Source organism: Furipterus horrens, unplaced genomic scaffold (genome assembly GCF_987537825.1).
Source record: "Furipterus horrens unplaced genomic scaffold, mFurHor1.1.pri manual_scaffold_2, whole genome shotgun sequence".
In the NCBI taxonomy this organism is placed as follows: domain Eukaryota; kingdom Metazoa; phylum Chordata; class Mammalia; order Chiroptera; family Furipteridae; genus Furipterus; species Furipterus horrens.
This window is the reverse complement of record NW_028327172.1, coordinates 119,740,243-119,766,821: the sequence shown is the minus strand read 5'-3', so window position 1 is coordinate 119,766,821 and position 26,579 is coordinate 119,740,243. Positions and strand designations below refer to the sequence as shown.

General features: G+C 38.4%; 1 protein-coding gene and 1 non-coding gene across 2 annotated transcripts in view; both read left to right on the top strand.

The window, feature by feature from the left end:
• The first annotated feature begins 756 nt into the window (after window positions 1-756).
• The window catches only part of SLC9B2 (solute carrier family 9 member B2), a 49,522-nt gene continuing 23,699 nt past the window's right edge, over window positions 757-26,579 (top strand). The window contains exons 1-6 of the mRNA XM_090266363.1: window positions 757-877; window positions 12,547-12,692; window positions 13,364-13,544; window positions 19,650-19,820; window positions 24,188-24,330; window positions 25,704-25,831. Of these exons, the coding sequence (XP_090122489.1) occupies window positions 12,603-12,692; window positions 13,364-13,544; window positions 19,650-19,820; window positions 24,188-24,330; window positions 25,704-25,831 (713 nt within the window). The 5' untranslated portion in view covers window positions 757-877; window positions 12,547-12,602. The remainder of the gene's footprint in view (window positions 878-12,546; window positions 12,693-13,363; window positions 13,545-19,649; window positions 19,821-24,187; window positions 24,331-25,703; window positions 25,832-26,579) is intronic.
• On the top strand, window positions 2,386-2,549 carry LOC150019379 (U1 spliceosomal RNA). Its single transcript, XR_016509457.1, has one exon. It is a non-coding gene; the product is annotated as a U1 spliceosomal RNA (small nuclear RNA).

Here is a 26,579-nt window from a genome sequence, read left to right as displayed (position 1 = left end):
AAAAACAGGTAAGAAACTTTTTATTTCAGATGGAAATGAAAATTACGCCAAAGGGGACATGTGCGCATATGCACCCACTTCATTGGAGGGGCAAAGTACAGAGGAAAGGAAGACAGGGAAATGGAAGGTAGTTGTAAGGGAAAAAAGAATCAAAGTGCTGATGGAAAGGTAAAAACCTAAAACAATAAAAAGGGCACATGTTCCAGCAGCCCTAAAGAGGGAAGAACAAGTCTTTCATCCCGCTTAATAGGTCAGCAGAAGAATCTTGGTCTTCCCATCGCAAAGAAGACTCTTTTACAAAGTACAGCTAAAAGGTACATCCAAAGTAGAGTTTGATGTAGGGAACTATAAACCCGCCATGGCTGTCCGGCCTTCACTCCTGGCTCCTGCAGAGGCAGCGCTGCGCGTCTTCGGGCGACACTCCATGCCTGGCTCTGCGCTCCAAGGGCGACCTTTCCTAGGAGCACCAGGGGCTGGCGAGGCAGCCCTGCGGGAACAAAGGACTGAAACACCCACGGGGCGCTTGGAGGTCCTGCACAGAGATCCCCCGGTGGTCCGCCGGGCAACCCCTGCTTCCGCTCCCCCTTGCTCCAAAACCCACAGAGGTGCGCAGGGGACCCCAGACCAGGTTTGCCCGGCGTTGGCTCCTGCTTCGCGGGCCCTGTCTCCCACGGCGAGGCCGCCCTGCACTTGCGGAAAAGGCGGGGCCGCAGACACCCGTGGCGATCGGCTGCAATAATTACTGCCTCGCGCTCCGCCTGCGGCGATGAGCGACCCGGTGGCCCAGCGCGCCGCAGCTGGACGTGGCTCCCTGGCAGAGCTTTTTAGCCCATCTAGCCGCCGGGCAGAGCCGGGTGCCTGCGCCAGAGCCCGCGAGGTGAGTGTCCCTGGAGAACACGAGGGGTACAAAGAACAGGCGTCATCCAGGAGCGAGCCCCCAGCTGTTTCTGTTGTGTTGTCGTTGGGCTGGGTTTCTCTTGGTTTTGTTTTCGTTCTGAAATGAACCAGAGGGTGCTGCTGCCGTGGGCTAGGTTACAACCCGGAGGTGCCAAGAACTGTCAGATCCTACTGACTGGAAAATAGAACCAACCACCTGCTTGCTCAAAGCGCTTACAAGTCTTTCTTAAACTTAATACCAGGCATCAGCTTATCTCATCCTTGTCATCTCTCTGGACTTGGGTAAGATTTGTGGCCTTAAAAATTAATAGCAGAAAGGCACTGTTTCCTGACATCACCCAGATAGAGGGCTTTCTTACCCAGGTCATCCTCTGTTTTCATTGAAAGTCTAAAACTGCTTCTCCGCACTCCTCTTCAATAGGCCTCCACTTGACATTATTGCTGCTACACAGTACTTATGAAATTCTGGCTTACTGCTTCTCTCCAAATCAAGAGTGAAATATTTCAATTCAGCGAATACCTGAGGGTCTTCTCTGGGCCAGGCAAGCATGGAGACAGGAGACACAAATATGAATCAAAGACAGTTTCTGCCTTTTAGTAGTTCAAAATCCAAAGGCTCACACCACGCCTAAAAAAGCATTAGGTAGTGTAATCATGCTATACTAATGATATGAGCAAAGTGACGTATTCACATAATACATTTTCTGGCCTATTAAGATCTTTAGAATTATAACCCTATTGACTAAGGTTTTGGCCCTTTATTATTTTTATTTATTTTTATTTTTTAGGATTTCCATAGACAGCGTTGTAGAATAAGTGGGGAAACATCAGTAATGTAGGTCTGACTCCTGGGGCCTACACTAAAAGTTGCTGTGCTGGGTGTGGAAGTTTGACACTGACATCCATTCCTTCCTGCTTCTAGTGTGCCTTCTTGTACTGGAGAAACTGGAAAGCTGAAAACATTTCCCGTACTCCCTTCCAGCTAGCGTTCTGGATGTAAAATTAGGGTCAGGCAAAAAGATGACTTGCCTGAGATTTTGAAGGCAGGGGTGAGGCAGAAGTCAGCTCCCTGCTACTTTTGGCTGTTTTCTGTTGGCAAGGAAGGTCCAGGAGATGCTGGTGTCGTCTCCAGAATTGTGGGTGTTGACAAGGACTTCTAGCACTGGTGACAGCCAGGCTTTGCATTGTTGTGTTGAATCACGAGCTCTAGCTATCAAAAGGCAGGTGAGGGAGATGGTGAACATATTCTGTGCTCTCTGTCCAGGCAGCCTCCAAATCCCAGCTTCTCAGGGTCACAGCTACAAGTGGCATTCTTGAAAACTCCACAGTCCCTCTGGGACCACCTGGTTGTACAAAATAGTACAGCTTTTGGTTATTCAGTTACTAGTATTCTAGAAATCATTCCTGGAGGCCAAGCCTAGACCCTGTACTTCTAGCCCTTTCATCATCAGTTCACTTAATTCCTGGTATAAAATCTTTTTGTGCTGCATACTTACCTGGCAGGGAAGATACCATGATCACGAAGGTGGTTTTCCCAGGGCAAGGCTTATTCATTGCACTCTGGATGTGCTGACCCCTGCGATTTCCCCAAATGTGGGAAACTTGGCTGCATGATTTGTGGTAGTGGGGGACTGTGTTCATGCTCTCCCCTGAAAAAAAAATTTTTTTCTTCTTAAAATACCTGGAGTGGTTTTGGTTTTTCTGCTCTCCTTGGCTCGATTAATACATTTGGTTTGTAGCCTCTAAGAGTCGCCTACACCTGAATCTCCTCAGTTTCTTTAGATGAGAAATGAATCCGTGAGGTTAGATCCAGAGGCTGGCAGTGATTTGAATGTCTGCATCAGGGCTGTGCCTTCTCCAGTTGCCCCAGACCCCATGTTTAAGTTTGGCCCTGAAGGCATTTGAGTTTGTTACCTATAGACTAGATAACCTCTGAAGTCTCTTGCTCTACAAGTATAATGTAAAACATTTCTTTGTTTAAAACATTTACAGAATATGTCCTATCACAAGAGATTGTTGAATATCTGGTTCATGACCAATTATTCACCAGTCCTACTGATAATTGATAGGCCACTGACTCTTTGGTTAGCACCCAGACCCCAATGATAAAACAGAGTTTTCCTCTGTGGAAAAGGGTTTACATCTGTTTCACACAAAGTCTAGGAACATAGTATAGGGGGAAGTGAAACTGCCTGTGTATGCACTTGTGTGAGGAAAGGGTGTTCGTGATAACTTCTAAAGAGTTTTTAACAGCCTTATAAAGTTATTAAGTACATCTTGTCAATATAATAAAAGCTCTTTGCCTTTTTAGAAATCTAGTCTTTTATTTACTTTTCTGTGTTTTATTGGAAGGGCTAGATGTTTTGCATTTACCAGTTTCCCTTATTCTGTGCTCTTCAGTACAGTAGACACATGCTTCTTTCTCAGGAAAAATCTTCTAAAAAGAAGATAAAGCATTGGGAGGAGTGCATGGGGACTCTAATATGTGCCTAGCACTGCTTTTAAAATTTTCTGTGGCATAGGCATTATCACTGTTTTACAGATAAAGAAACTTATCCAGACTCGTTAACTTGCCCCAAAATGGCCCAAATAGGAGGCAGTGTCACAGGATTTATACTCAGCATTTTCATCTCCATTTCGTCTGACCATGCCACTTCTTACACACAATGCTCTAGTTAATATAGCCATGCACAGAATTCCCTACATGCACTTTCCTTTTCACCTCACATCCTGTAATCATGTGGTTCCTCTGCCTGTAAAGGAAACTATTCCTTTGAGGTCCACAGCTCAATGATTTTGGTGGCATATGTCCCTAATACTGGAAAATAAAGCTCAAATTAGGCCAACATAGTTTCTAAGTGTGTGGAATCCTGTAGGAAACTCTATTTACTGGGAATGCTAAAGAGAAACATGAGTGGTTAACAGCATTTGCATACATTTTTTTTTTAGAATGGTGTGGGGATTGCCTGTGGGAGTGGGGGGTGCCTGGGGAGAAGGGGCAAAGGGGGAAAAATTGGGACAACTGTAATAGCATAATCAAGAAAATGTAATTTTAAAAAAGAAGAAAACAAAAAAAGACTCAACTAGGATAAGAGGGTACACACAGCTCACACGGAGGGCACTTCTATAATACCAAGATTGGATAACCAGGAAGCTGTGCCACAGGACCCTACAGAAACTTTTCAGCTCTTATTATTCCATTAAACTGTGATTCTTACGTACTTTGAAACCATCTATTTTTTTCATATTTTCTCATTTTTTAATTTTTCCATCCCAGACACGCACATCTCAGAATGATTCTTCTCCATCCATGGTTTTATTGAGATATAATTGACATATAATGTTGCATTAGTTTAAGGTTTACACATAATAATTTGATATATGTATATACTGTGAAATGATTAGCACAATAAGTTTAGTTAACATCTATCATCTCATATAGTTACAATTTTTTTTCTTGTGGTGAGCACTTTTAAGTTGGATCAATTCTTTTTTTTTAAGTATATTTTATTCATTATGCTGTTACAGTTGTCCCAATTTCTTTTCCCTTTGCTTCCCTCCACCCAGCACTCCCCTTCCCTCCAGCAATCCCACCCCCTTAGTCCATGTCCATGGGTTGTGCATATAAGTTCTTTGGCTTTACCCTTTCTTGTACTATTCTTAACATCCTCCTGTCTGTTTTGTACCTACCAATTATCCTTCTTAATCCCTGCACCATTTCCTCATTTCTCCTCCTTCCCCTCCCAGCTGATGACCCTCCAAATGATCCCAATATCTATTATTCTATTCCTATTCTGGTTGTTTGCTTAGTTGGTTTTGAGTTTTGTTTCATTTTGTTTTTTAAGGTTCTGTTGTTGATAATTGCAAGTTTATTGTCATTTTAATGTTCATAGTTTTGATCTTTTTTTTCTTAAATAAGTCCTTTAACAATTCATATAATAATGGCTTGGTGATTATGAACTCCTTTAGTTTTACCTTGTCTGGGAAGCACTTCCTCTGCCCTTCCATTCTAAATGATGGCTTTGCTGGATAAAGTAATATTGGTTGTAGGTCCTTGCTTTCCATCACATTGAATACTTCTTGCCAGTCCCTTCTTGCCTGAAAAGTTTCTTTTGAGAAATCAGCTGATAGTCTTATTGGAACACCTTTGTAGGTAACTCTCTTTTTTTACTGCTTTTAAGATTCCCTCTTTCTTTATCTTGAATCTTTAGCATTTTAATTATGATGTGTCTTGGTGTGGTCCTCTTTGGGTCTAGCTTGTTTGGGACTCTCTGTGCTTCCTGGACTTGTATGTCTATTTCCTCCACCAAATTTGGGAAGTTTTCCTTCATTATTTTTTCACATAAGTTTTCAATCTTTTTTCTTCCTCTTCTCCTTCTGGTACCCTTACGATTTGGATATTGGTGCATTTGAAATTGTCCCTGAAGTTCCTAAGCCTCTCCTCATTTTTTTCAATTCTTGTTTCCTCCTTCTGTACAGATTGACTATTTATTTCTTCTTTACATTCCAATTCATTTATTTGAATCCTGGTTTTCTTCCCTTCACCAGTGGTTTCATGTGGATTTTCCTTCACTTCACTTATCATAGCCTTCATTTCTTCCCTTATCCATTTATCATGCTTAATCTTGTCTGTCAAGTCTGTGAGCATCGTTATCACCAGCGTTTTGAACTCTGCTTCTGTTAGGTTGGCTATCTCCTCATCGCTCAGTTCTCCCACTGGAACCTTGATATGCCCCCCCCTTTTTTTGGTCCATACTCCTCTGTCTCCTCAACTTGACAGGCTCCTGTGTTTGCCTCTGTCTTAGGTAGAGCTGTTGGCACCTGTTACATTTTAAGGGTCAGAGCTTTAGGTATTCATCAGTATGGAGTGACCCATTTCACCACATTGTGGTGCTGTATGTGGGGGAGGGGTCAGAGAAGAAACAATGCTGCTTGTTCAGCACTCACCCTTTTTCCAGGCACCTCTCTCACTTCCCGTATGCTACTGGCAACCCCCTAGCTGTTGTCCTGGTGATGGTTCCCAGAGTGAGTGGGTTTGCAGACATTCATGGACTTTGAGGGCCCTCTAATCAAGCTGACTCTGTTGAGAGACTGACAGTTTCTTCCTCCACCCCAACCCCAACTGGTTTTCACAGTCAGAAGCAATGTGGCTTTATTTTTCCTGGTGCTGGAACCGTGAGCTGTGTGGTCTGGTTTAGGGCTGGGATCACTTCCAAGGTTTCCCTCCCTACTTTTAAAATGTATGACTGTGCTTTCCACCAAGGCCCCAGCCCCTGTCCTGCAGCCACTACCACACGGCATCCTCTCTGCCCCAGCTCCACCCCTCCCACATGTCTGGCTGAGTATTTCTTCTTTATTTCTCTGTCTGTTGGACCTCCATGCAGTTTGATTTTCTGGAACTTCTGGTTGTTTTCTCTAGTTTTGAGGTAGTTGTAGTTCCTTCTTAGCTGTGAGGGAGACTCAGCGTGTCTACCTACACCTCCCTCTTGGCCAAAAGTAAGACAGATCAATTCTTTACAGATCTCTTGAATTATCACGCCATCGTCTCTCGAGACGGACGGCTGCCGACGACGACGATCTTGAATTATCTCTGGGACCAAGGATTTTAAAAGACTTCCATGGACACAATGGAAAAAAATAATTAAGGTCCATAAACTACAGTATTTCATTTAAATTAACATTGTTGAAAAACAAAGCATTTCACTTAAATTAATTGTTCTTGATAACTGACACCTATTTTATTAAATACCAATTTTTTTAGGAGAGAGTATCTCATTAGGTGAAGGTCACCCAATGAATGAGTCTCTTCAGTCTGGGGTCTGTTGGCTAAGTTGGATGGGCTTATTCTCTGCTCTGGGGGCCAGCTCTCTATGAAGTGCTATGGGTGAGGTAAGCAACCACAAAGGTCTAGAACAGGAATTTGGATTATTTCTTTCAATGTGTTTCAGAATTTTCTATTTTCTCACTCCCTATCCTTCAATCCATTCCTCAACAAGTTGGCACAGTTAATTACTTGGCTTACTGAGGGATGCAAATTTGAAAATTAAGAATTAGAAGTGATGACCCTGGCCAGATGGTTCAATTGGTTGAAGCATCATCCCATACACCAAAAGGTTTCAGGTTTGATTACCAGTCAGGACACATAGCTAGGTTGCAGACCAGATCCCTGGTTGGGGGGCATACAGAAGGCAACTGATTAATGTTTCTCTCTCACATCAATAGTTCTCTCTTGCTCTCTCCCTTCTTCTCTCTCTGAAATCAATAAACATATCCTCAGGTGAGGATTTAAAAAAAAACATTTTTCAAAGGAATCAGAGGTGATGAAAACCATTTACCCAGATGTGGCAAGTTAGTATAGACAAGTAGAGAAGGATAGTTTCATGTGTTTGCACCTGTTATTAGAAGAACTGTCCTGTGCTTCAATCCTTAAGTGACCTCTTTGGGACTTTAGACTCTGTGCATTGTGAGAATAGACCTTAATAAGTTTACTCTCTGTCTTTGCCTATCTCTTAGGCCTTTAGATATAATTGCTGCTATTTTTCACACAGAAGAATTTTCTTGGAGAAAATAATTTTCTCAATTCTTTGCTTTTTTCATGGTCTGGACGTCCTTGGCAAATTCTGGAGCTGAAATTTTGTTTGTTTGTTTCCAATGAGTAATGACTCATTGGAAATTATGAGAAAACTAACCCAGTCATTTAAGAACCTCCCAAGTAAATACCAAAACTCTGGTAGAGTCAGTTCCTCATGTGTGACATGGACATTATGAGCACCAAATGGAAGCTTAAGCAGTTGACTGGAGGATTAGAAGAAGTCTAGATGAAACCAGACTCTCCTTCCACTTATGATGAGGTGGGGCTAGAAACAGATCAGGAGTCATTGCAGAGTTTTTAGAGTTTGCTGTGAGCAATCATTTACTTATTCATTCATATATTCAATAAAAATATTTACTGAAAACCTATAATGTGATAGTGTAGCAGAGAAAGGAATGCTCATGAAATATTGTCTGTGGTCTCCTATGTTTCCCAGACCTTTTGCAGTTTGAAGGGGTTGGAAACTCCTCTTGGTCAAGGGTCTGGGAGTAAATGTCACTCTGAGGCCAAAATATTGAATACCAATCTTTTTTAATTTTAACATTCTCTTTAAAGATAATCTCTAAACTGCACTGTATATGTTAATGCTCTAAAACAAAATATCTCCATATCATTTTTTCTTCTCATTTTCTTGAAGATGTAAAATCACCTTTCTAAACATCTGTTATTATACAGGGGATCCTTCAGGGCCCATTCGTGTATGAAGGTTATTACTAAGGACTCATTTGGTAGCAAGTGACTGAAACTGGTAAGAATGTTATTGGCTCACCTAACTGAAAGGAAGATGCTTCCAGGTGTACCAACAATATGGTTATTAATTTGGAGTTTTGTCTTGCTCCCTTTCTATCTTGAGAATCTGCTTTTCTCTGTGATTTTTTTTTATTCTTTGGAAGGCTTTTCTTGTATGTCACAAGGATTGTCAACAGCAAGTCTGCAGTTCAGCAACCCCAACAGCAAGAAAGCTCTTTTCCAGAGGTTCTTGTAAATACCTTAGAGCTGACTCTCTCTGGTAAGGTATGGGCCAGGCACTCATGACTGAAATAATCATGTGATTGGGAAGGTGCTCCCTCCCCAGCCAGGCCTGCCCTCATCTCTGGAGTGTTTGTGGAGTGGGGGGTTTGGAGAGGGTGAAGATGACAGTCTCAATGAATCACATTGATGGGGAATCCGGGAGACAGGAATTCCACAAAAGAAAACCAGTGTACTGTTACCCCAAAAAGCAGCAGGGGAATGCTTATCAGGCCAAAAAGAAAAAAGAAAGAAAGAAATATCCCCTATTGAAGAATATTTATCCCCACATTTTGTAGCCTGAGATTGCTATCTTGTCCCTTTCACTGTTATCTCTCACTCATGCTGCTGTCAGTTTGCTTCTATCACAATCTCTTTCTACATTTTAATTTATAACATCTTATTTTCCAAAGGTTTGGAAACCAGATGGGAAAAGTCATTAGAATTGTTTTCAGAAGAAGAGTTAATTGGCTTTGAGATGAGACCTCAAGTGTCTCCCTATGAGTAAGGAAAATAAACTTTCTACTTTTTAATGGATTTCATGACATTTCTTATGACCTTTCAAAGGTCGTTTTTACATACTTTATCTCTTTCTTTCTCTCTCTCTCTCTCTCTCTCTCTCTCTCTCTGTCTTTTTTCTTCCTTCCTTCCTTCCTTTCTTTCTTTCTTTTTCTTTTTTTTTTTTTTGCCAGAACTGTCTTCTTAATAGAGGATATACTGTTGTAATTTCAAGACCCAGAGACCATGAACATGGTTGCTTTAAATAAAAGTTACATTTTGTGATTTTACTAAATGTAAGCAGATTTCTGAAGTGAGGGTCATGGTATGTGTTCTTTTGGAAATGAAAACATAACAAAATAAACAGAGCTAAGGTTAGTTGGAAGTTGTTTTCCTGGACTTATTAAAATACTGGTATTTTATTTTAGCTTTCTCCCTGCAATACCTCTCCAATCTCTAATAAGTACTTTGGCTTCCATAATGGAGATTATAGGGAAATAGGAAAAAAATTTTTGGAACACAAAACTGTATAAATACCCACGGATAGCATATATTGTGCAACATTCCAAGTTTTTATTGTTTACGTTAAAAAAAAAACAAACCACAATCTAAATCAAATTAAAAAGCTTTTGCACAGCAAAAGAAACCATCAACAAAATAAAAAAGAGAATCCACTGACTGGGAGAACGTATTTGCCAATGATATATCTGATAAGGGGTTAATTTCCAAAATATATAAAGAACTCATACAACTCAACACCAGAAAGACAACCAATTTAAAAAGGGGTAAAGGACCTGAATTGACACTCCTCCAAAGAGGACACACAGATGGCCAATAGACATAGGAAAAAACAATCAACCTCACTAATGATCAGAGAAATGCAAATTAAAATCACAATGAGTTATCACCTCACACCTGCCAGAATGGCTATTATCAATAAATCAAAAACAAGTACTGGGAGGATGTGGAGAAAAGGGAATGCTTGTGCATTGTTGATGGGAATGCAGAATGGTGCAGCCACTGTGGAAACAGTATGGAGTTTTCTCAGAATGTTAAAAATAGAATTGCTTTATGGCCCAGTGATGCCACTTCTGGGAATATATTCTAAGAAACCCAAATCACGAATCCAAAAGAATGTATGCACCCCTATGTTCATAGCACCATTATTTACAACAGCCAAGAACTGGAAACAGCCCAAGTGCCCATCAGTAGATAAGTGGATAAAAAAAACTGATACATTTATACAATGGTATACTACTCGGCCATAAAAAAAAAAAAAAAAAAAGGAAATCTTACCTTTTGTGACAGCGTGGATGGACCTGGAGACTATTATGCTAAGTGAAATAAGCCAGGCAGAGAAAGACAAATACCATATGATCTCACTTATATGTGGAATGTAATGAACAAAATAAACAAACATAGTGGAGACAGACTCATGGATACAGAGAACAGACTGACAGCTGTCAGAGGGGAGCAAGGTTGGGGAACTGGATGAAAAGTGAAAGGATTAACCAAAAGTATATATACTGTACATAACACATAGACACAGACAAGAGAGTGGTAATAGCCAGAGGAAAGGGGGGGAAGAGGTAGTTGAAGGTGGGCAAAGTAGGGACAATGGGGACAGAAAGAGACTTTGCTTGGGGCAATGGGTGGGCAATGCAGTGTGCAGATGATGTTTTGTTGAGTTGTACACTTGAAACATATATGGTTTGGCAAACCAATGGCACCCCAATAAATTCAATTAAAACACCACAATAATATTAATCCAATAAATTTGTAAAAGCTTCATTTTAGCCAATAGTTTAAGTCTATTAGAAATAATCATTTATACTTTTGGTTATTTAAAAATATTCTTCATAAGTGTCAGAATTGAGTGATATTGGGGAATTTCATAAAAGAGGTGATTTTAGTGACACTGCCCAGGGTTTCTATGTAATTGTTCTAATGAAAAAGATAAATGACAGTGGTGAGTGTTTTTAAGTCAATCTAATCAAGAAGGTAGCCTTGAAGGAAAGAGCATGATAAAGAAAATCAGTAGGATTAAGTAGAAAATTCTTCAAGACTGGTGAGGCCTTTGTCCTGCTTAATATGAAAAGCAAAAAGATTCTAGAGAATTATGATAACTATTACCATATGCATGATGGGAACTACTCTAGCCTCCATTGTACAGACAAAAATTATTTTCAAAGAGTCTAAGCAATTTAGTGTATGATGGAGCTGAACTTTGTGCCCAGAGCCAGCATACCTCTAATAGTAGTGTAAACAATTACCTCAAAGGTTGACAGTCCAAAACTGATGTAGTAATTCAAGGTTGTCCTCAAGGAACCAGATGCTCCTGTTTTACTTATCTACTATCTTTTGGTATAGGACCTTTTAGTCTCATGGTTGAAAATGGCTACTGGCCCTAATGTAGGTAGTGTACCTACATCATCATCAGAAGAAAGGGAAATATTAGAGGGCAAAGAGTAAGCAGTATGATCCTTGAAAGCCTTGCTTTATTGTTTGAGAATGACAGTCTCCTACAAAGACTCCTACTTATATCTCATTACAAAGAACTGGGACACCTGCCTACCTCTGGCTGCAAAGTGGCTAAGAATTGGAATACTTGGCTCTCAGCATCTATAGCATAGGAAGCCTCGGGTGAAGGGATTGAGGTTGATGTTTATGGAAGTCTGCCTTACAGGTTTTTTAGTTATTTTGTACAAGTCTATTTTTTCTGACATAATGTCAACCTATAGAGAGCAAAGAATGCATTTTGGTATCTTTGGATTGCCCACACTAATGAGTAAGTGACTACCATACAATGTCTACCACATTTTGGCTACTCAGACCAATGTTGTTGTATTTTTTTTTTAACTTTAATTTAGAAATTACAGCCAGGCAAGAATTAGTGACTCTAGTTTCTCTGAAAATGATAGAATCCATAGATTTCTCTCTGGTGACTCCTTTGAACATTGGAAAATTACCTGGAGCTTTTCTGCTTCATCAAGTTGGCCGATTAGATAAGAAAATGTAATGGTAGTATTACCTGGAATATTTTAAGTATAAGTCACAAAAGAAAGGGTGGGAAAGAAATCATATGAAAGTACATTGGTCAGCCCAGATCGGTGTGGCTCAGTTGGCTGGACATCATCCTGCAAAGCAAAAGGTCAAAGGTTCGATTCTTGGTCAGGGCATATGCCTGAGTTATGGGTTAGGTCCCTGGTTGGGGCACATATGAAAGGCAACCAATTGATGTTTCTCTGTCACATAGATGTTTCTCTCTTTTTCTTTTTCCCTCCTTCTCCCTCTCTCTAAAAGAAGTAAATAAAATCTTTAAAGGGCTGTACTCTCAAAAAGAGTATGTTGGTCAACAAGGGCTTTTTTAAGAGATAAAGGGTAGAGAAGAATTAGGATAAGTTATTGTAATAAAAAAAAGATTAGCAATTGTAAACTAAGAATAGTTTAATTTCAAATATTTTAACCATTCGGAATTCTAAGGGGAAAATATAGGTATAAGTCATTCATTTAAATTGCTTCAAATTGCTGTTTATTTGTTTAAATCACAGATTACTGCAAAACAGATCTTGTTGTCCCTCTATCATCTTATTCTTAATTATAAATCATGGGGGATGAAAATAAATCATATGAACATGAAGATTTGGAACCATCCACAAGGGCGAATCACACAGCCACTACGTATCAAGAAACACAGGTAAATGTATAATCAAATGAAGTTCATCCCAACTGTTTCCTTAAGGAAGTGACCGTATATTTCCAAATCTGTGATAGAAGTGTTTTCTCTTTATTCTCTATCACTAAGTTAACTATTCTCCCTGTTCTTAATACCCAAACTCGTACAGTCCAGGGTAGGTGTGACTACCAGTTTTCCCAATTAGTCATTAACAGCTGACCCAATATGAGGCTAGAAAATTAAGGAGTCTGTGAAATTCTTTGTGTTTCCAGCCTAACCCTTAGCATTGTTCTTTTTATTGCTTAAATTCAAGTAGATGAATGAATGTGAGTTGGTTTCACCACAAATAGTTATCTTTTTCTAAACGACTTTTATATATTTACTAACTATTGCCTTGAATCATATCCTAAATAGGCTTATTTTAAACTCAGTATTGTAAAACACAATGAAATTTTATGTGACTCAAACATTTATTATGATACAAATAGCGACTCAATGGTAAATATGCGCAACATAGTTCTTGTTCCAAGTATTAGCTGATTAGCTAATAATGAAGCTGTGTATTTCCCTGGTGTTAGCCTTGATTCTAGTAATGGGAATTTGATTTATTTAATTATTGATGGCTCAATAATTAAAAAATGTATAGCAAATACACAGTTTTAAGGATTTTTTTTTAATTGCCTTAAACACAGGAGGAAACAGTTGTGAGCTTCAGTGGTATAAATGGAAATGAACCAACAGAAGGAAGAAACGTTTTGAATAGCAGTGAAACAAGGCTACAAGAAACACCAACTGAATCAAATCATTTGCAAAGACTAAAGCAAACATTCACTTGCCCTCCACATGGCCTACTGGATAGAGTAATAACAAATGGTATGTAAATGATAAGGATGAGTTCAGAAACAGAATATAAAAGACAGAGTTGTTATATAATGGGAAATCCTAAAATAATACAGTTTATAGAACAAAAAGAAGCTTACTTCTCTTCCACATAAAAACTACTAGGTGAGCCCTGGCTGATGAGGCTCAGTGGGTTGGACGTCGTCCTGTGAACTGAAAAATTGCCAGTTTGATTCCTGATCAGGGCACATGCCTGGGTTGCCAGGTCCCTAGTTGCGGGTGTTCAAGAGGCAACTGATGGTATCTTATTGTGGTTTTTATTTGCATCTCTCTGATGGCTAGTGATGTTGAGCATTCTTTCATATGCCTATGGACCCTCTGTATGTCCTCTTTGGAAAAGTGTTTGTTCATGTCCTTTGCCCATTTTTAATTGGATTGTCTGTCTTCTTGCTGTTGAGACATGTAAGTTCTTTATATCTTTTGGAGCTCGGTCGCTTGTCTGAGGTATCATTGGTAAATATGTTTTCCCATACGATTGGTTCCCTTTTCATCTTGCTGATGTTTTCTTTTGCTGAGCAAAAACTCTTTAGTTTGATGTAGTCCCATTTGTTTATTCTTTCCTTTATTTCCTTTGCCTTAGGAGAATATGTCGGCGAAAATATTGCTACGTGGGGTATCTGAAATTTTCCTGTTTTCCTCCAGGAATTCTATGGTGTCATGGCTTACATTTAAGTTTTTTATCCATCTTGAGTTTATTCTGGTATATGGTGTAAGTTGGTGGTCTAGTTTCATTTTTTCGCATGTCTCTGTCCAGTTCTCCCAGCACCATTTGTTGAAGAGGCTCTTTTCACTCCATTTGATATTCCTTCCCCCTTTGTCAAATATTAGTTGACCATAGAGACATGGGTTTATTTCTGGGCTCTCTATTCTTTTCTATTGATCTATATGTCTGTTCTTTTGCCAGTACCAAACTGCTTTTTGTTTTTTGTTTTTTTGTTTTTTTATTGTTTTTCAATTACAGTTGTCCCATTTTCCCCCTATTGCCTCCCCATCCCTTCCCCCAGTCATTCCCCACCCCATTGTCCATGTCCATGTGTCATTTATACATATTCTTTGACTACACCCTTCCCCTACTTATCCCCCTTCTCTCCCTCCCCCTAGTAACTGTTATTCTGTTCCTTGTTCAATTTTGTTCATTTGTTTGTGTTGTTCATTAGTCTCCTGCATCAGGTGATATCATATGGTATTTTTCTTTCATTGCCTGGCTTATTTCACTAGTAACAGATTGTTTTGATTACATTGGCTTTGGAGTATAGTGTGATGTCAGGTATTGTGATTCTTCCTACTGTATTCTTCTTCCTAAAGATTGCTGTGGCTATTTTTTTTTTTTTTTTGGTTCTATATAAAGTTTTGAAGTATTTGTTCTAGGTCTGTGAAATATGTCATTGGTATTTTAATAAGGATTGCATTGAATCTATACATTGCTTTGGGTAGTATGGACATTTTAATGATGTTGATTCTTCCCATCCATGAACATGGTATATGCTTCCATTTATTTGTATCTTTCTTAATTTCTTTCCTCAGTATTCTGTAGTTTTTTGAATACAGGTCTTTTGCCTCCTTGGTTAAGTGTATCCCTAAGTACTTTATTTTTCTTGTTGCTGTAGTAAATGAGGTTGTTTTTTTTTTCTAGTTTCTATCTCTGAGATTTTATTGTTGGTGTACAGAAGTGCCTTAAATTTCTGAATATTGACTTTGTACCCTGCTATTTTGCCAAATTCACTGATAGGCTGAGTAGTTTTTTAGTGGAGTCTATAGGGTTTTCTATGTACACTATCATATCATCTGCAAATAACCACAGTTTTACTTCCTCTTTTCCAATTTGGATGCCTTTTAATTTCTTTTTCTTGTCTGATTGCTGTGGCTAGAGCTTCCAAGACTATGTTGAATTGGAGTGGAGAGAGTGGACATCCTTGTCTTGTTCCTGATCTTAGGGGGAATGCTTTCAGTTTTTGCCCATTGAGTGTGATGTTGGCTTGAGGTATCTCATATATGGCCTTTATTATGTTGAGGTAAGCTCCCTCTACTCCCATTTTTCTGAGTGTTTTCATCATAAATGGGTGTTGTACTTTATCAAATGCTTTTTCAGCATCTATTGATATGATCGTGTGGTTTTGTCTTTCATTTTTGTTTATGTGGTGTATTATGTTTATTCATTTGCAAATATTGATTTTAAATATTGTTAGGTTTGTGATATATTTGTCTTTCAGGAATGTATTTGGTTTTTGGAGGCAGCCAAACATTATTCTGATATCAATTTGATGAATAAATGGAGGTTCAAATTGAGTGATGCTGTTTTTTGTTCAGAAAGAAAGTGCACATGTTTGTGTGTATGCATGTATGTGTGCATGTGATGTATATTGGAGGAAGTGTAGTATAGTAAGAAGAAGGAGAAGAGGTTTGCAAATTGTCTATAAAAGCAGATTGAAAGACAATTTCAAAAATTGTACTGAGGAATGACAGCATCATTGAAATAAAAATATTGCCTCCGAGAGTAAATATGTAACATATTTGTTCTAGATTGTAACATATTTTATCTAGAAGTTATGTTTATTGAAAAATCAGACTCACTTCTTTATACTTGTATTTCATTTGGGAGCTCTAAAAGACATTTTTACCATTCTCAACTGGGGCAATGGACACTAAGTATAGTACATTATACTTTAGGCTCTAGATATGTTTTCAATGAAATTAGGTATGTTTCTAAATGAGCTCAAGAAAAAAATCTCAAACTTTTTAAAAACACATAGAAAAAAAAATATTCAAAAACACACACTAGTTGATATGGCTATATATTAAATAATATTTAATATTATTCTATCATTTTTATTTCTTTAACTTGTGCCATTCAAATTATGGCACATATCTAGTTAAAGTATTTACAGCAAAACAGATACAGATTGACATAAGGAAAAGATATCATGAGTGTTGTGATTTTGAGACTCATTATTTTTAAATTCTATAATCATTGTCTCTAAAGGTGCCAGAGGAATGTAACTCAATGTATAAACATCTCTTCACCTGTTTTCCTGTACTTCTATTCCTGAGGCTTGCAAGATTGCATTTTTCCTACACTATTTCCTCTGCCCATTCAGTATATATAAGTATCCTTTTTAAGAAGTAAATATCAATATTACATGTGAATATACAATTTTCCAAAATCACAAATGGGAAGCAAATTATTAACTAAATTAAATGTGATTTAGGGAAACCTTATAAATGTACATTTGCTATATATTTATAACTGCATTTGGAATATGGGCAATGAAAGGAAAATTAAAGGAAAACTAGAGGTTTAAAAAAAGTGAAAAGAATTGTTTTCTTTGCACCTGAGTGTTTTGTTTTTATTAATTTAATCTTTATTGCACTTTTTTTCATTACCATTTAGTCCTCTGATTCCCACCTGCCTCCACCAATCACCACACTGTTGTCCATGTCCATGAGCCCTACTGGGGAAACAATTTTTAATTATTGACACAGTGTTTATTTATTTCCATCAATATATAATTTATATTACCAATGTATTTTTTGGCCAAGTATATTGCCAACATATACTTATTAATTCAGTATTTGTTTCCTTCAGTAAGTGGGTAACCAGATCTGATATATGAGACATTAAAGTCCATAGAAGTGGAAAACTCTCAACTCTACCTTACTAAATTTAGTATAAAATTGGGTTTATGCTGTGATAAAGTAAAATTTAGTAGCTGGCAATTCCTGCTTTCCCATTATGCCTCCCATACTGCATAGAAATTTCAGCCCCTATAGCCATTGGAAAATACCAAAGGCCCCTTAGTTATTTTACTATAATAGCATTATAAGCCTACAAAATCTGGAACAATGCTTCTAGGGTTTAAAAAATGGAATATTGGATTCAATCTCTAGCAATATGGTAGACAAGACTCAACAATCTTTTTACTATACCAATGAAAACATCTGAAAAAATATTTTCTTTTTAAATGTACTGTTTATCCATCAAGGAAACAGGAAATCATCAGACACCAAAATAAAGTATAAGAGAAATAAATAAGTACTCAATCTGGCTTTCACCCTAGAAGCTTCTGCAAAACACCAATGAATTTGAGATTTATTTCAAGAGTATAGGAGGCTATGCTAGAGCCTGTCCAGGTTGGATGAAGTGTAAGAGGAGAAATCATTCTCCCTTACCCATACAAAGTTGGAACTCAGTGTAATGGTGAATCCAAGGTAAATCTGCCCTGCAGACAGGGGCTGCAACTAAACCTATCAGTTTCAACTGTGGTGCTGGCAGGGGAGAGTAGAGTCTCCAGTAAAAATGTGTGACTTTATGCTGATTTGTGCCCCAAAGTCACTGAAGAAAATCAAGCTGAAAATATGTGTAAAAGTGGTTCTGGATTATAAACTTCTGAGTACATGGTAGAAGCAAATCCAGATCCTATCTGGAGAAACTCACATTCTACCTAAAGCTTCAACAATTCTAAAAGATAAAGTTCCAAGGAATAAGTTACTATTGAAAAAAAAAATCACAACATACCAGAGGAAACATTTCAAAAAATTGCATTATCTGAAAATATTATAGAGTAAAATATTTTTGGTACCCGTAGCCTTCTTTTCAGGCAGCTAGTTGCTGGTTTAGGGATTTCAAAAATCATTACCTTTCCACAACATTAAGCTACCTAATGAAACCATATGTCAATGAAGAAGCTGACAGTACAGATAAAGGAGCTGCCAACACTTTTCACTCAGGTAATAAAACCAACATTAAAACAACACTTGATTGATGGAGATGACTGCAGTCTGGATCAGATTATGATGGAACTCCTCTCTATTTAAAGCAGAGCCTTCAAAATTCTACATCTTGCCATGGCTGGTGTGGCTCAGTGGACTGAGTGCCAGCCTGTGAACCAGAAGGTCACCAGTTCAGTTCCCAGCCAGGTCCCACACTTGGGTTCTTGGCCAGGTCCCCGGGTGGGAGCATGCAAGAGGCAACAGGTGGATGTATCTCTCAGCACATTGATGTTTCTCTGCCTTCCCATCTCTCTAAAATAAATAAAATCTTTTTTTAAAAAAAGATTTTATAGCTTGAAATAGGAAGTGTGTTTCCATGGCTGGAATCAAAACCCACCCATGAGGAGCTAGAAGTACCTCTGTGGCTTCTGAGATATTTTAAATCTCCTACAAGACTACAGTTAGTATAAAATATAATAAGAAAAAAACCAAACTCTGTGTAGTTTTTAGTGAACAATGCCATTTCTTGTTCCCGTCAACAAAAAGAAGAAAAAAAGGAAGTGTGGTTCCAGGGATTAAGTCTGCAAAGAAGAGACTAAAGGTAGGAGATTATAAATGTCAGTAGAGATTTAACTGTGTCAGTGCTTTTATGAGGATTGTTACTGCTTTTGTTAGTGCTTTGGTCACAAGTGTTGAGTTTTAGTGGTCTGCCCAACTCTTTTTCCCATGAGCCTTTCCATTTTCAGTGTATGATTTTGTAGAATGTAAGGTTTTCAAATAGGGAAATATTTCACATTCTAACAAATGCCTCTACTAAAGGGAATACTTCAAGCAACAAGATAATTGTCTCAGGTGAAAGGTGTGAGATTCCATAATGAATGATGATCAAAAAACAGGTAAGTATGTGGGTAATTCTGAACAATCATTGGCTGTAGAAAAGAAACAATAATAATGTTTAACCCAAGGCAGAACTAAAATACTGGAATGTGATTGTTCAAGTATTCTCAGGTTCCTATGAAGAGAGTCAAGATAGTGATTGTTTCTCTTTTTAATATTAACTAATGAGATATTTTTGGTAAAATTTTAAAGAAACAGAAATGTTAAAAAATCAAGATAGTTCCTTTTGGCAGTGTGAAAGGAAATGGGGATGGGATTGGGAGGAGGTGGCATAGGTGGATTCAAAGCCACTAGTAACATCCTCCTTCTTAAGATGTTGGTAATTACCTGGTTCATATTACTGATGATCTTAAACCTTACACATGGTTATAAGTATTTGTATATGTATTCAATGTTTTTAAATTGTTTTAGGTTATATTGAAACCTGCCTATAACAACTTATTAATAGAAACTAGTTTTTCCTTTCTGTTTCAGTTACCATGGTGGTTCTTCTGTGGGCTGTCGTTTGGTCAATTACTGGCAGCGAATGTCTTCCTGGAGGAAATCTGTTTGGAATTATAATCCTTCTCTATTGTGCCATCATTGGAGGTAAACTTTTGGGGCTCATTAAGTTACCTACATTGCCTCCACTGCCTCCTCTTCTTGGTAAGTACTAAAACTTCCTGTCTTCTTCAAAGTAAATCATGTTTTAAGAATAGTAGATAGTTTGGAAACCCTTGGGAAATAAAGCAATAAACTATTTCTGGATTTTCTGTGCTGGATCTAAAAACTGATAATTTAATTTTCAGGACTTTTGTGAGCCATTTGTGGAAAATGGTGCTTTCAAAAAATCAAATTATATATGAGGTCTGTCCGGAAAAAGTCCAGCCATTGTTAACATAACAAGAATGGTTTGTGCAACTTTGATGTAACCTGGCAGTCAAGGCGAGTGGACTGAAATGCATGTGCATGAATAATTACGACTTCACTGTACTAGTCATTGGGGGTGGTAGACACCCTTGAGTGAGCATGTATACTGTGTGGCCATAGCATTCAAAATGAGCAAGTAGAACAACAGATCATCAAATTTTGCATTAAACTTGAACATTCCTCCACAGAAACTATTCGGATGATTCAGAAGGACACAACTAGGGGCAACTAGTGTTTTGGTAGCTTTATCACAGGACAACATGCCTGCTCATGCATCACATCTTGTGCAGAGTTTTTTGGTGAAATATCAAATCACCCACATGACTCAACTCCCCTATAGCACAGATCTGATGCCCTGTGACTCTTGGATTTTCCTAAAACTAAAATCACCTTTGAAAGGGAAGAGATTTCAGACCATCTACATGAGTCAAAAAAATGAGACAGGGCAGCTGATGATGATTGGGAGAACTGTGTGAGGTCCCAAGGTGCCTGCTTTGAAGAGGACTGAGGCATCATTGTCCTATGTACAATATTTCTTGTATTTTCTCTCTTCTTCAGTAAATATCTCTATTTTTCATATTACAGGGCTGTATACCTTCTGGACAGACCTCATATATTGTACTTAGAGTTGAGTAACTTGCATTAAAAACATGAACAATAAATACTTAAAACTGATCATAAAACTGATCCTCAGTGTTTTTGCTCTTGAGATTGTAGAAATACCATATAATGGTGTGGCACTACCTATCCCTTCCCAGCTCCATATTCAGTGACATCATGTTTATAGTGTAACATGGGCGAGGGTGGAAGTATTTATAATACAGAAATCAGTAAATGCTATAATTCAGGACTTGATATATTAAAAGCCTCTCACATTTTCGACAAACAAGTAAAGTTCCAATACATGTTTTCATTGTTTCATCATATTCATTAACAATAACAACTAACATTTTTGGTGACATTAATACTCACTCATTAGTGATGTGACTGACTTCTTTCCTAAATTTTTTCACTAAGAACTTGCTTCACACAGAGAGTCCCAAACAAGCCAGACCCAAAGAGGACCACACCAAGACACATCATAATTAAAATGCTAACGATTCAAGATAAAGAAAGAATCTTAAAAGCAGTAAGAAAAAAGCAGATGGTTACCTACAAAGGGGTGCCTATAAGACTATCAGATGATTTCTCAAAGGAACTTTGCAGGCAAGAAGGGACTGGCAAGAAGTATTCAATGTGATGGAAAGCAAGGAGGTACAACCAAGATTATTCTATTCAGCACAGCTATCATTTAGAATGGAAGGGCAGATAAAGTGCTTCCCAGACAAGGTAAAGGCAAAGGAGTTCATCATCATCAAGCCATTATTATATGAATTGTTAAAGAGACTTATTTAGGGAAAAAAAGATCAAAACTATGAACATTAAAATGACAATAAACTCACAACTATCAACAACTGAATCTAAAAAATAAAAACAAAATCCAACTAAGCAAACAAGAATAGGAACATAATCATAGGTATGGGGACCATTTGGAGGATTATCAGCTGGGAGAGGGAAGGGGGAGAAATGGGGAAATGGTGCAGGGATTAAGAAGCATAATTAGTTGGTACAAAATAGACAGGGGAAGTTAAGAATAACATAGGGAAGGGTGAAGCCAAAGAACTTATATGCACGACCCATGAACATAAACTAAGGGGGGTGGATTGCTGGAGGGAAGGGGGATAGTGGGCAGAGGGGAGCAAAGGGGGAAAAAAATTGGGACTACTGTAACAACATAATCAATAAAATATACTTAAAATAATAATAATAAGAAGAACTTGCTTCAAAGATAACATGGGAGTGTTTAAATAAAATTGGACCTTTGTTGATAATTTTTACACTTTTTAAAAATTTTCATAATACAAATTAAGAGAAAAAGAATACACCTTTTCAAAGAAGGTGTTCTTTCCTCCACAGCTGAGAGAGAGAGGCTCCCATGGGCTTGGAGGCAAGAAGGGACACCTGCCAAATCACAATCAGTTTGCCACATCAACCCAGACCACTGGCAAAAGAAACACTATCCCAAGGAAATTGTTTTCACATTCATTTGGAGAATCAAGTGTTCCCTTATCCCCCAACAAACTCCTAAACAAACTCTTAACATATTTTTGAGTTCTTGTAAGATTATTATTCCATTGGATTTCATGTACTTATATGTTATAATCTATCTAAGGCCAATGTGGATGCACATTTTCAGTAAGAAACTATTAACATATTAATGAAATATAAGGTTAGCGCAGCATTTTTGGCTGGTAATTCATTGATATCTATGAAAATGATATACATACCTGTACCCTAGAGCCTAACATTTCCACTGCTATAAATTATCTTGTGGATATACTTGCACAAATCTGCAAGTACATAAGCTCCATAGAAACAGGGGTCTAGCTCACCTCCGTGTTACCAGGATATCGTAAGAGTCTGGCATGTAGAGGATACTTAATACGTACTTGATGTATGAGCTGGTCTATGAATTGGCCCCCAAATTATGATATTTTCAAACAATGAGATACTATTATGACTGTTAAAAAGACTAAGGCAAATATAGATATGTTTCATTGGGAATATGTTCAAAATATATGCCTAAGTGGAAAAAATCCTAAATTGCACAGTGGTATAAAAAGGTGCTCCTATTTGAGTCCAACACAGAGTACACATGCATGTACACAAACACACTGGTGTGCTGAAGTAGGTAAAGGAACATTCTAAAAGGGCATAGAAATGCTTTGCAGTGGAAACTTTTGGGGAATGAAAATGGAAAGTTACAGGTAGGATTGGGCATATACTTGTTATTTCTGTCTGTAATGCTTTGATTTTAACATGAGTACATATTATTCTTATCACTAATTTTTTAAAAGAGCTATTACAGGCTAGTTCATACTTTCAAAAATTCCAGAAAGACCATGACTGCAGAATTTAAACATTTGAGACTTTCTTCTAGATTAAATGGCAGTGATGAGAGATGCCTGGAAGTGAATTCAGCTTTCTTGCCTGGAGGTATCTGAACCAAGTCACAAAAAGCTGTGCTTGTAATTTGTCTCTATTCTCATAGCTTAAGTAAAGACCACCTCAACTTTAGTGAATGTGTTCAGTCATTTAACACATGCCGCTTCTAAGGACATAGTGAGAAGAGGGCACTGCTGGAGAAGAATGGAGGGCAGAAGCCTCACAGTGCCTGATGGAGCAATCTTTCCCTTAGTACGAATGTGTGATATCAATAAGGGCAGAATTTTCTCACAACAGCTCAGCTTCCTCAGTCACACTCAACTACTTGTGAATTCCAGATTATGTCACATTTTTCTCTTCGTACCTTGGGAGAAACCTCTGTGTCTTCCATAAACTACTCAACTCCCCCAACACAGTCTGCTTCCCCCTTCCCCTTCATTCGACTCCTGTGCCTCACCCTCCTGTCTCAGCATATACTTATGGTTTCATAACATTGAGACTGTCCATTTGTCTTGCTCCCCTACAGTCCAAAAGCTCTGTTGAGGTGCCATGCCAAGTCTTTGTTCATTATTACCTCACATACCTACCACAGTGTCTCAGATATTGAAGGCATTGGCATGTGTTGAATGATTGAATAAAAGGAGGCACTTCTAAGTCTTTGTAAAAAAAAAAAGTTGGGTTTTTTTAATTGAGTTCTCTTGTTTGAAGGTAAAATAGAGCCCCATATAGGTATTTATTGATATTTCAGGTAATCTGATGTAGCAAATAATTTCGGGAGCTGTTTGCTGTTTGCACACCTAGAGATGACTGAATTGGACATTTTATTAAAACATTTTATATTTAGAATTTGATCACACTTTCCAATACTCATCCTATTTCTCTGAGTTTCAGTTATTCTAATAATTATTTTAATGTGTCATTTTATTTGCATATTAAAGTCTTTTGTTAGCTCCTTTACGTATTAATTTTTAAATTAAAGTTTAATGTAATTTTATCTAAGGACTAAGCATAAAGGAAGTAGTCCCTGAGGTTATAGACTAGTCTCTTTCACATCTAAAGTGCCAAAGCGGGTGTTCTATATTTGAAAACTAAAGAGTTGTTTGACTTCTCCATTCTAGGCATGCTGCTTGCTGGGTTTCTCATAAGAAATATCCCTGTCATCAGTGAGAATGTACAGATCAAGCACAAGTGGTCTTCTTCCTTGAGAAGCTTAGCCCTGTCTATTATATTGGTTCGTGCTGGCCTTGGGCTGGATTCAAAGGTACTGAAGTTGTAAAATTCTAACTATTGACTATGAATTTTGTTCCTTCAATGCTGCAAGTATTAGAATCGTCGTCGTCGGCAGCCGTCCGTCTCGAGAGACGATGGTGTAGCTTCTTAAGTGTCTATCTGCACCGCCGAGAATGGCTGTGCAGTCCGACTCGGGAGTGACACGGCATCTGTCTCCTCCCGTGTTGAATCGACATCTTGCGATGACGCTGGAGTGTCCTCTCCAGTGGAGCTGAAGCTACAGAGCCTGGGCAGGGTGATATGGAGGGTCTGCTGTTGCCCATGCAGCAGACCCCCCCTCTCTTCGCAGCTGAAGGGTCCAAGGGAAAGACGGAGTCGATACAGCTTGGCTTCAGGTGCGCCGCAGGAGTTGCCGGTGTTGACTACAACGTCAAACCGCCTTAGGGACTCCGGCTCCGGATTTTCTGTCGGGGTTTACTCCCTTAGCCTTTCCCCAGAAGAGGTATGCCGCAAGGCAGCGGAGGTTTTTTGGAGTCAGAGTTTTCCTTCTCTGATGTGCCCTGACTGGAAGATCGAACCAGCGACACTTAGCTCGCAGGCCGACGCTCAATCCACTGAGCTAAACCAGCCAGGGCAAAAGTATTAGAATCACAGCTTAAGAAAATGGATATGGACAATTTGCATGGCATTCTCAATAAGACAACAGAATTTATTTCATGCGGGACTATCCCCAAAACACGTCCCCATATTCTTTTATGGAGGAAGGTAAAGTTACTGTCTGTTTGGGGACAGCACCAAAAAATAAAGGCTCTGCATTTCTCTATCAAAAATATAGGCCATAGTTATAAATAATGATCTTGAGACAGACATCATATTTTTGAAACACAAAGCCCTATACGGGTGTTCAGGACTGACTATACTGGCTTAGGAAACTGCCTAGGATATAGAATGAGTCTCAAGTATGCTTTTCTAAAGTGATTTTAGTAGTGTATGTTTTTGAATATTGGAATGACTATTTGGGGGGATGAAGGTCTTTAACCTGGGTTCACTCTGAGGCCACAAATTATACATGAAGCTAACACTGAGAAGGTTAAACCAGCCTGGGTTCAAACCTAGCTCTACCACTCACCAGTTTCATGATCTTGGGCAAATGACTTTAACTTGTACCTTTTCAGATGAGAACTTCTAAAAATGGTGGCAATAATATTACCTGCATTATAGGGTTGCTATAAGGACTAAATAAGTTTTCTCTAGACCACTTAGAACGCTGAAATGTTTGTGAAATAAAACTCATTACCTGGGAACTTCATGATGATCCAGACATACTGAAGAAAAGGCATTTAATGACATTTTCTCTGTGTATCTTTAGAGGATTAATTTCATATGTCTATTTTTATATTTCAGGCCCTGAAGAAGTTGAAGGGTGTTTGTGTACGATTATCCATGGGTCCTTGTCTTGTGGAGGCGTGCACATCTGCTCTCCTTGCCCACTTCCTAATGGGGTTACCATGGCAATGGGCATTTATACTGGGGTAATGATTTTTCCTTGTTGTATGAAAAGATTCATGGGCATTTAGGACTTTCTCTGATTCTATACAAGAGAATGCACAATAGCATTTTCTTAAGGACATCAGGAAATACAATATGGGTATTCCAGCATAGTATTAGAACTATTAATATTCCAACATGTAAATACTATAACTTCAAAATATAGAATTCATCATTGTAGGTACTTTTACAGAGGTTATGATAATTTACATTATTGAGGAAGTAATATACTTTTTACCTACACCTGATTCCATGCTGGTTAGAGACCCACTGGATCTCACCTCCAGGTCTACACAAAGGATAATAAATACATCAGCAGTGATCAACACCTGGCACTGTTTTCCTCCTTGTGTCGCCAGACTATTGTGATTAGGTGATTCTGCAGTCTCTTCCTTCCACCGTCAGTTCTTTCCAATGGCTAAGGGCCAGGAGAGGAAAATAAATATAAATTGCTTAGTAGAAATGTAGTGCTAATAAGGAGGCAAGAAGTTAGTTATCACTTCTCGTGGTTAAGACTCTGGAGCTAAACTGACTGAACTCAAGTCCTGGCTCTGGGACTTTCCAGTATGTGATCTTTGGCAAGGTACCTAATAATCTCTCTGTGTCTCGGTGTCCTCATTTGCAAAACGAACATGATGATTGTAGCTACCTCACAAGGTTGTTACGAGGATTAAATTATTTACTATATATAAAGTGCTTAAAATGGTGCTTGGCACATGGTAAGCACTATAA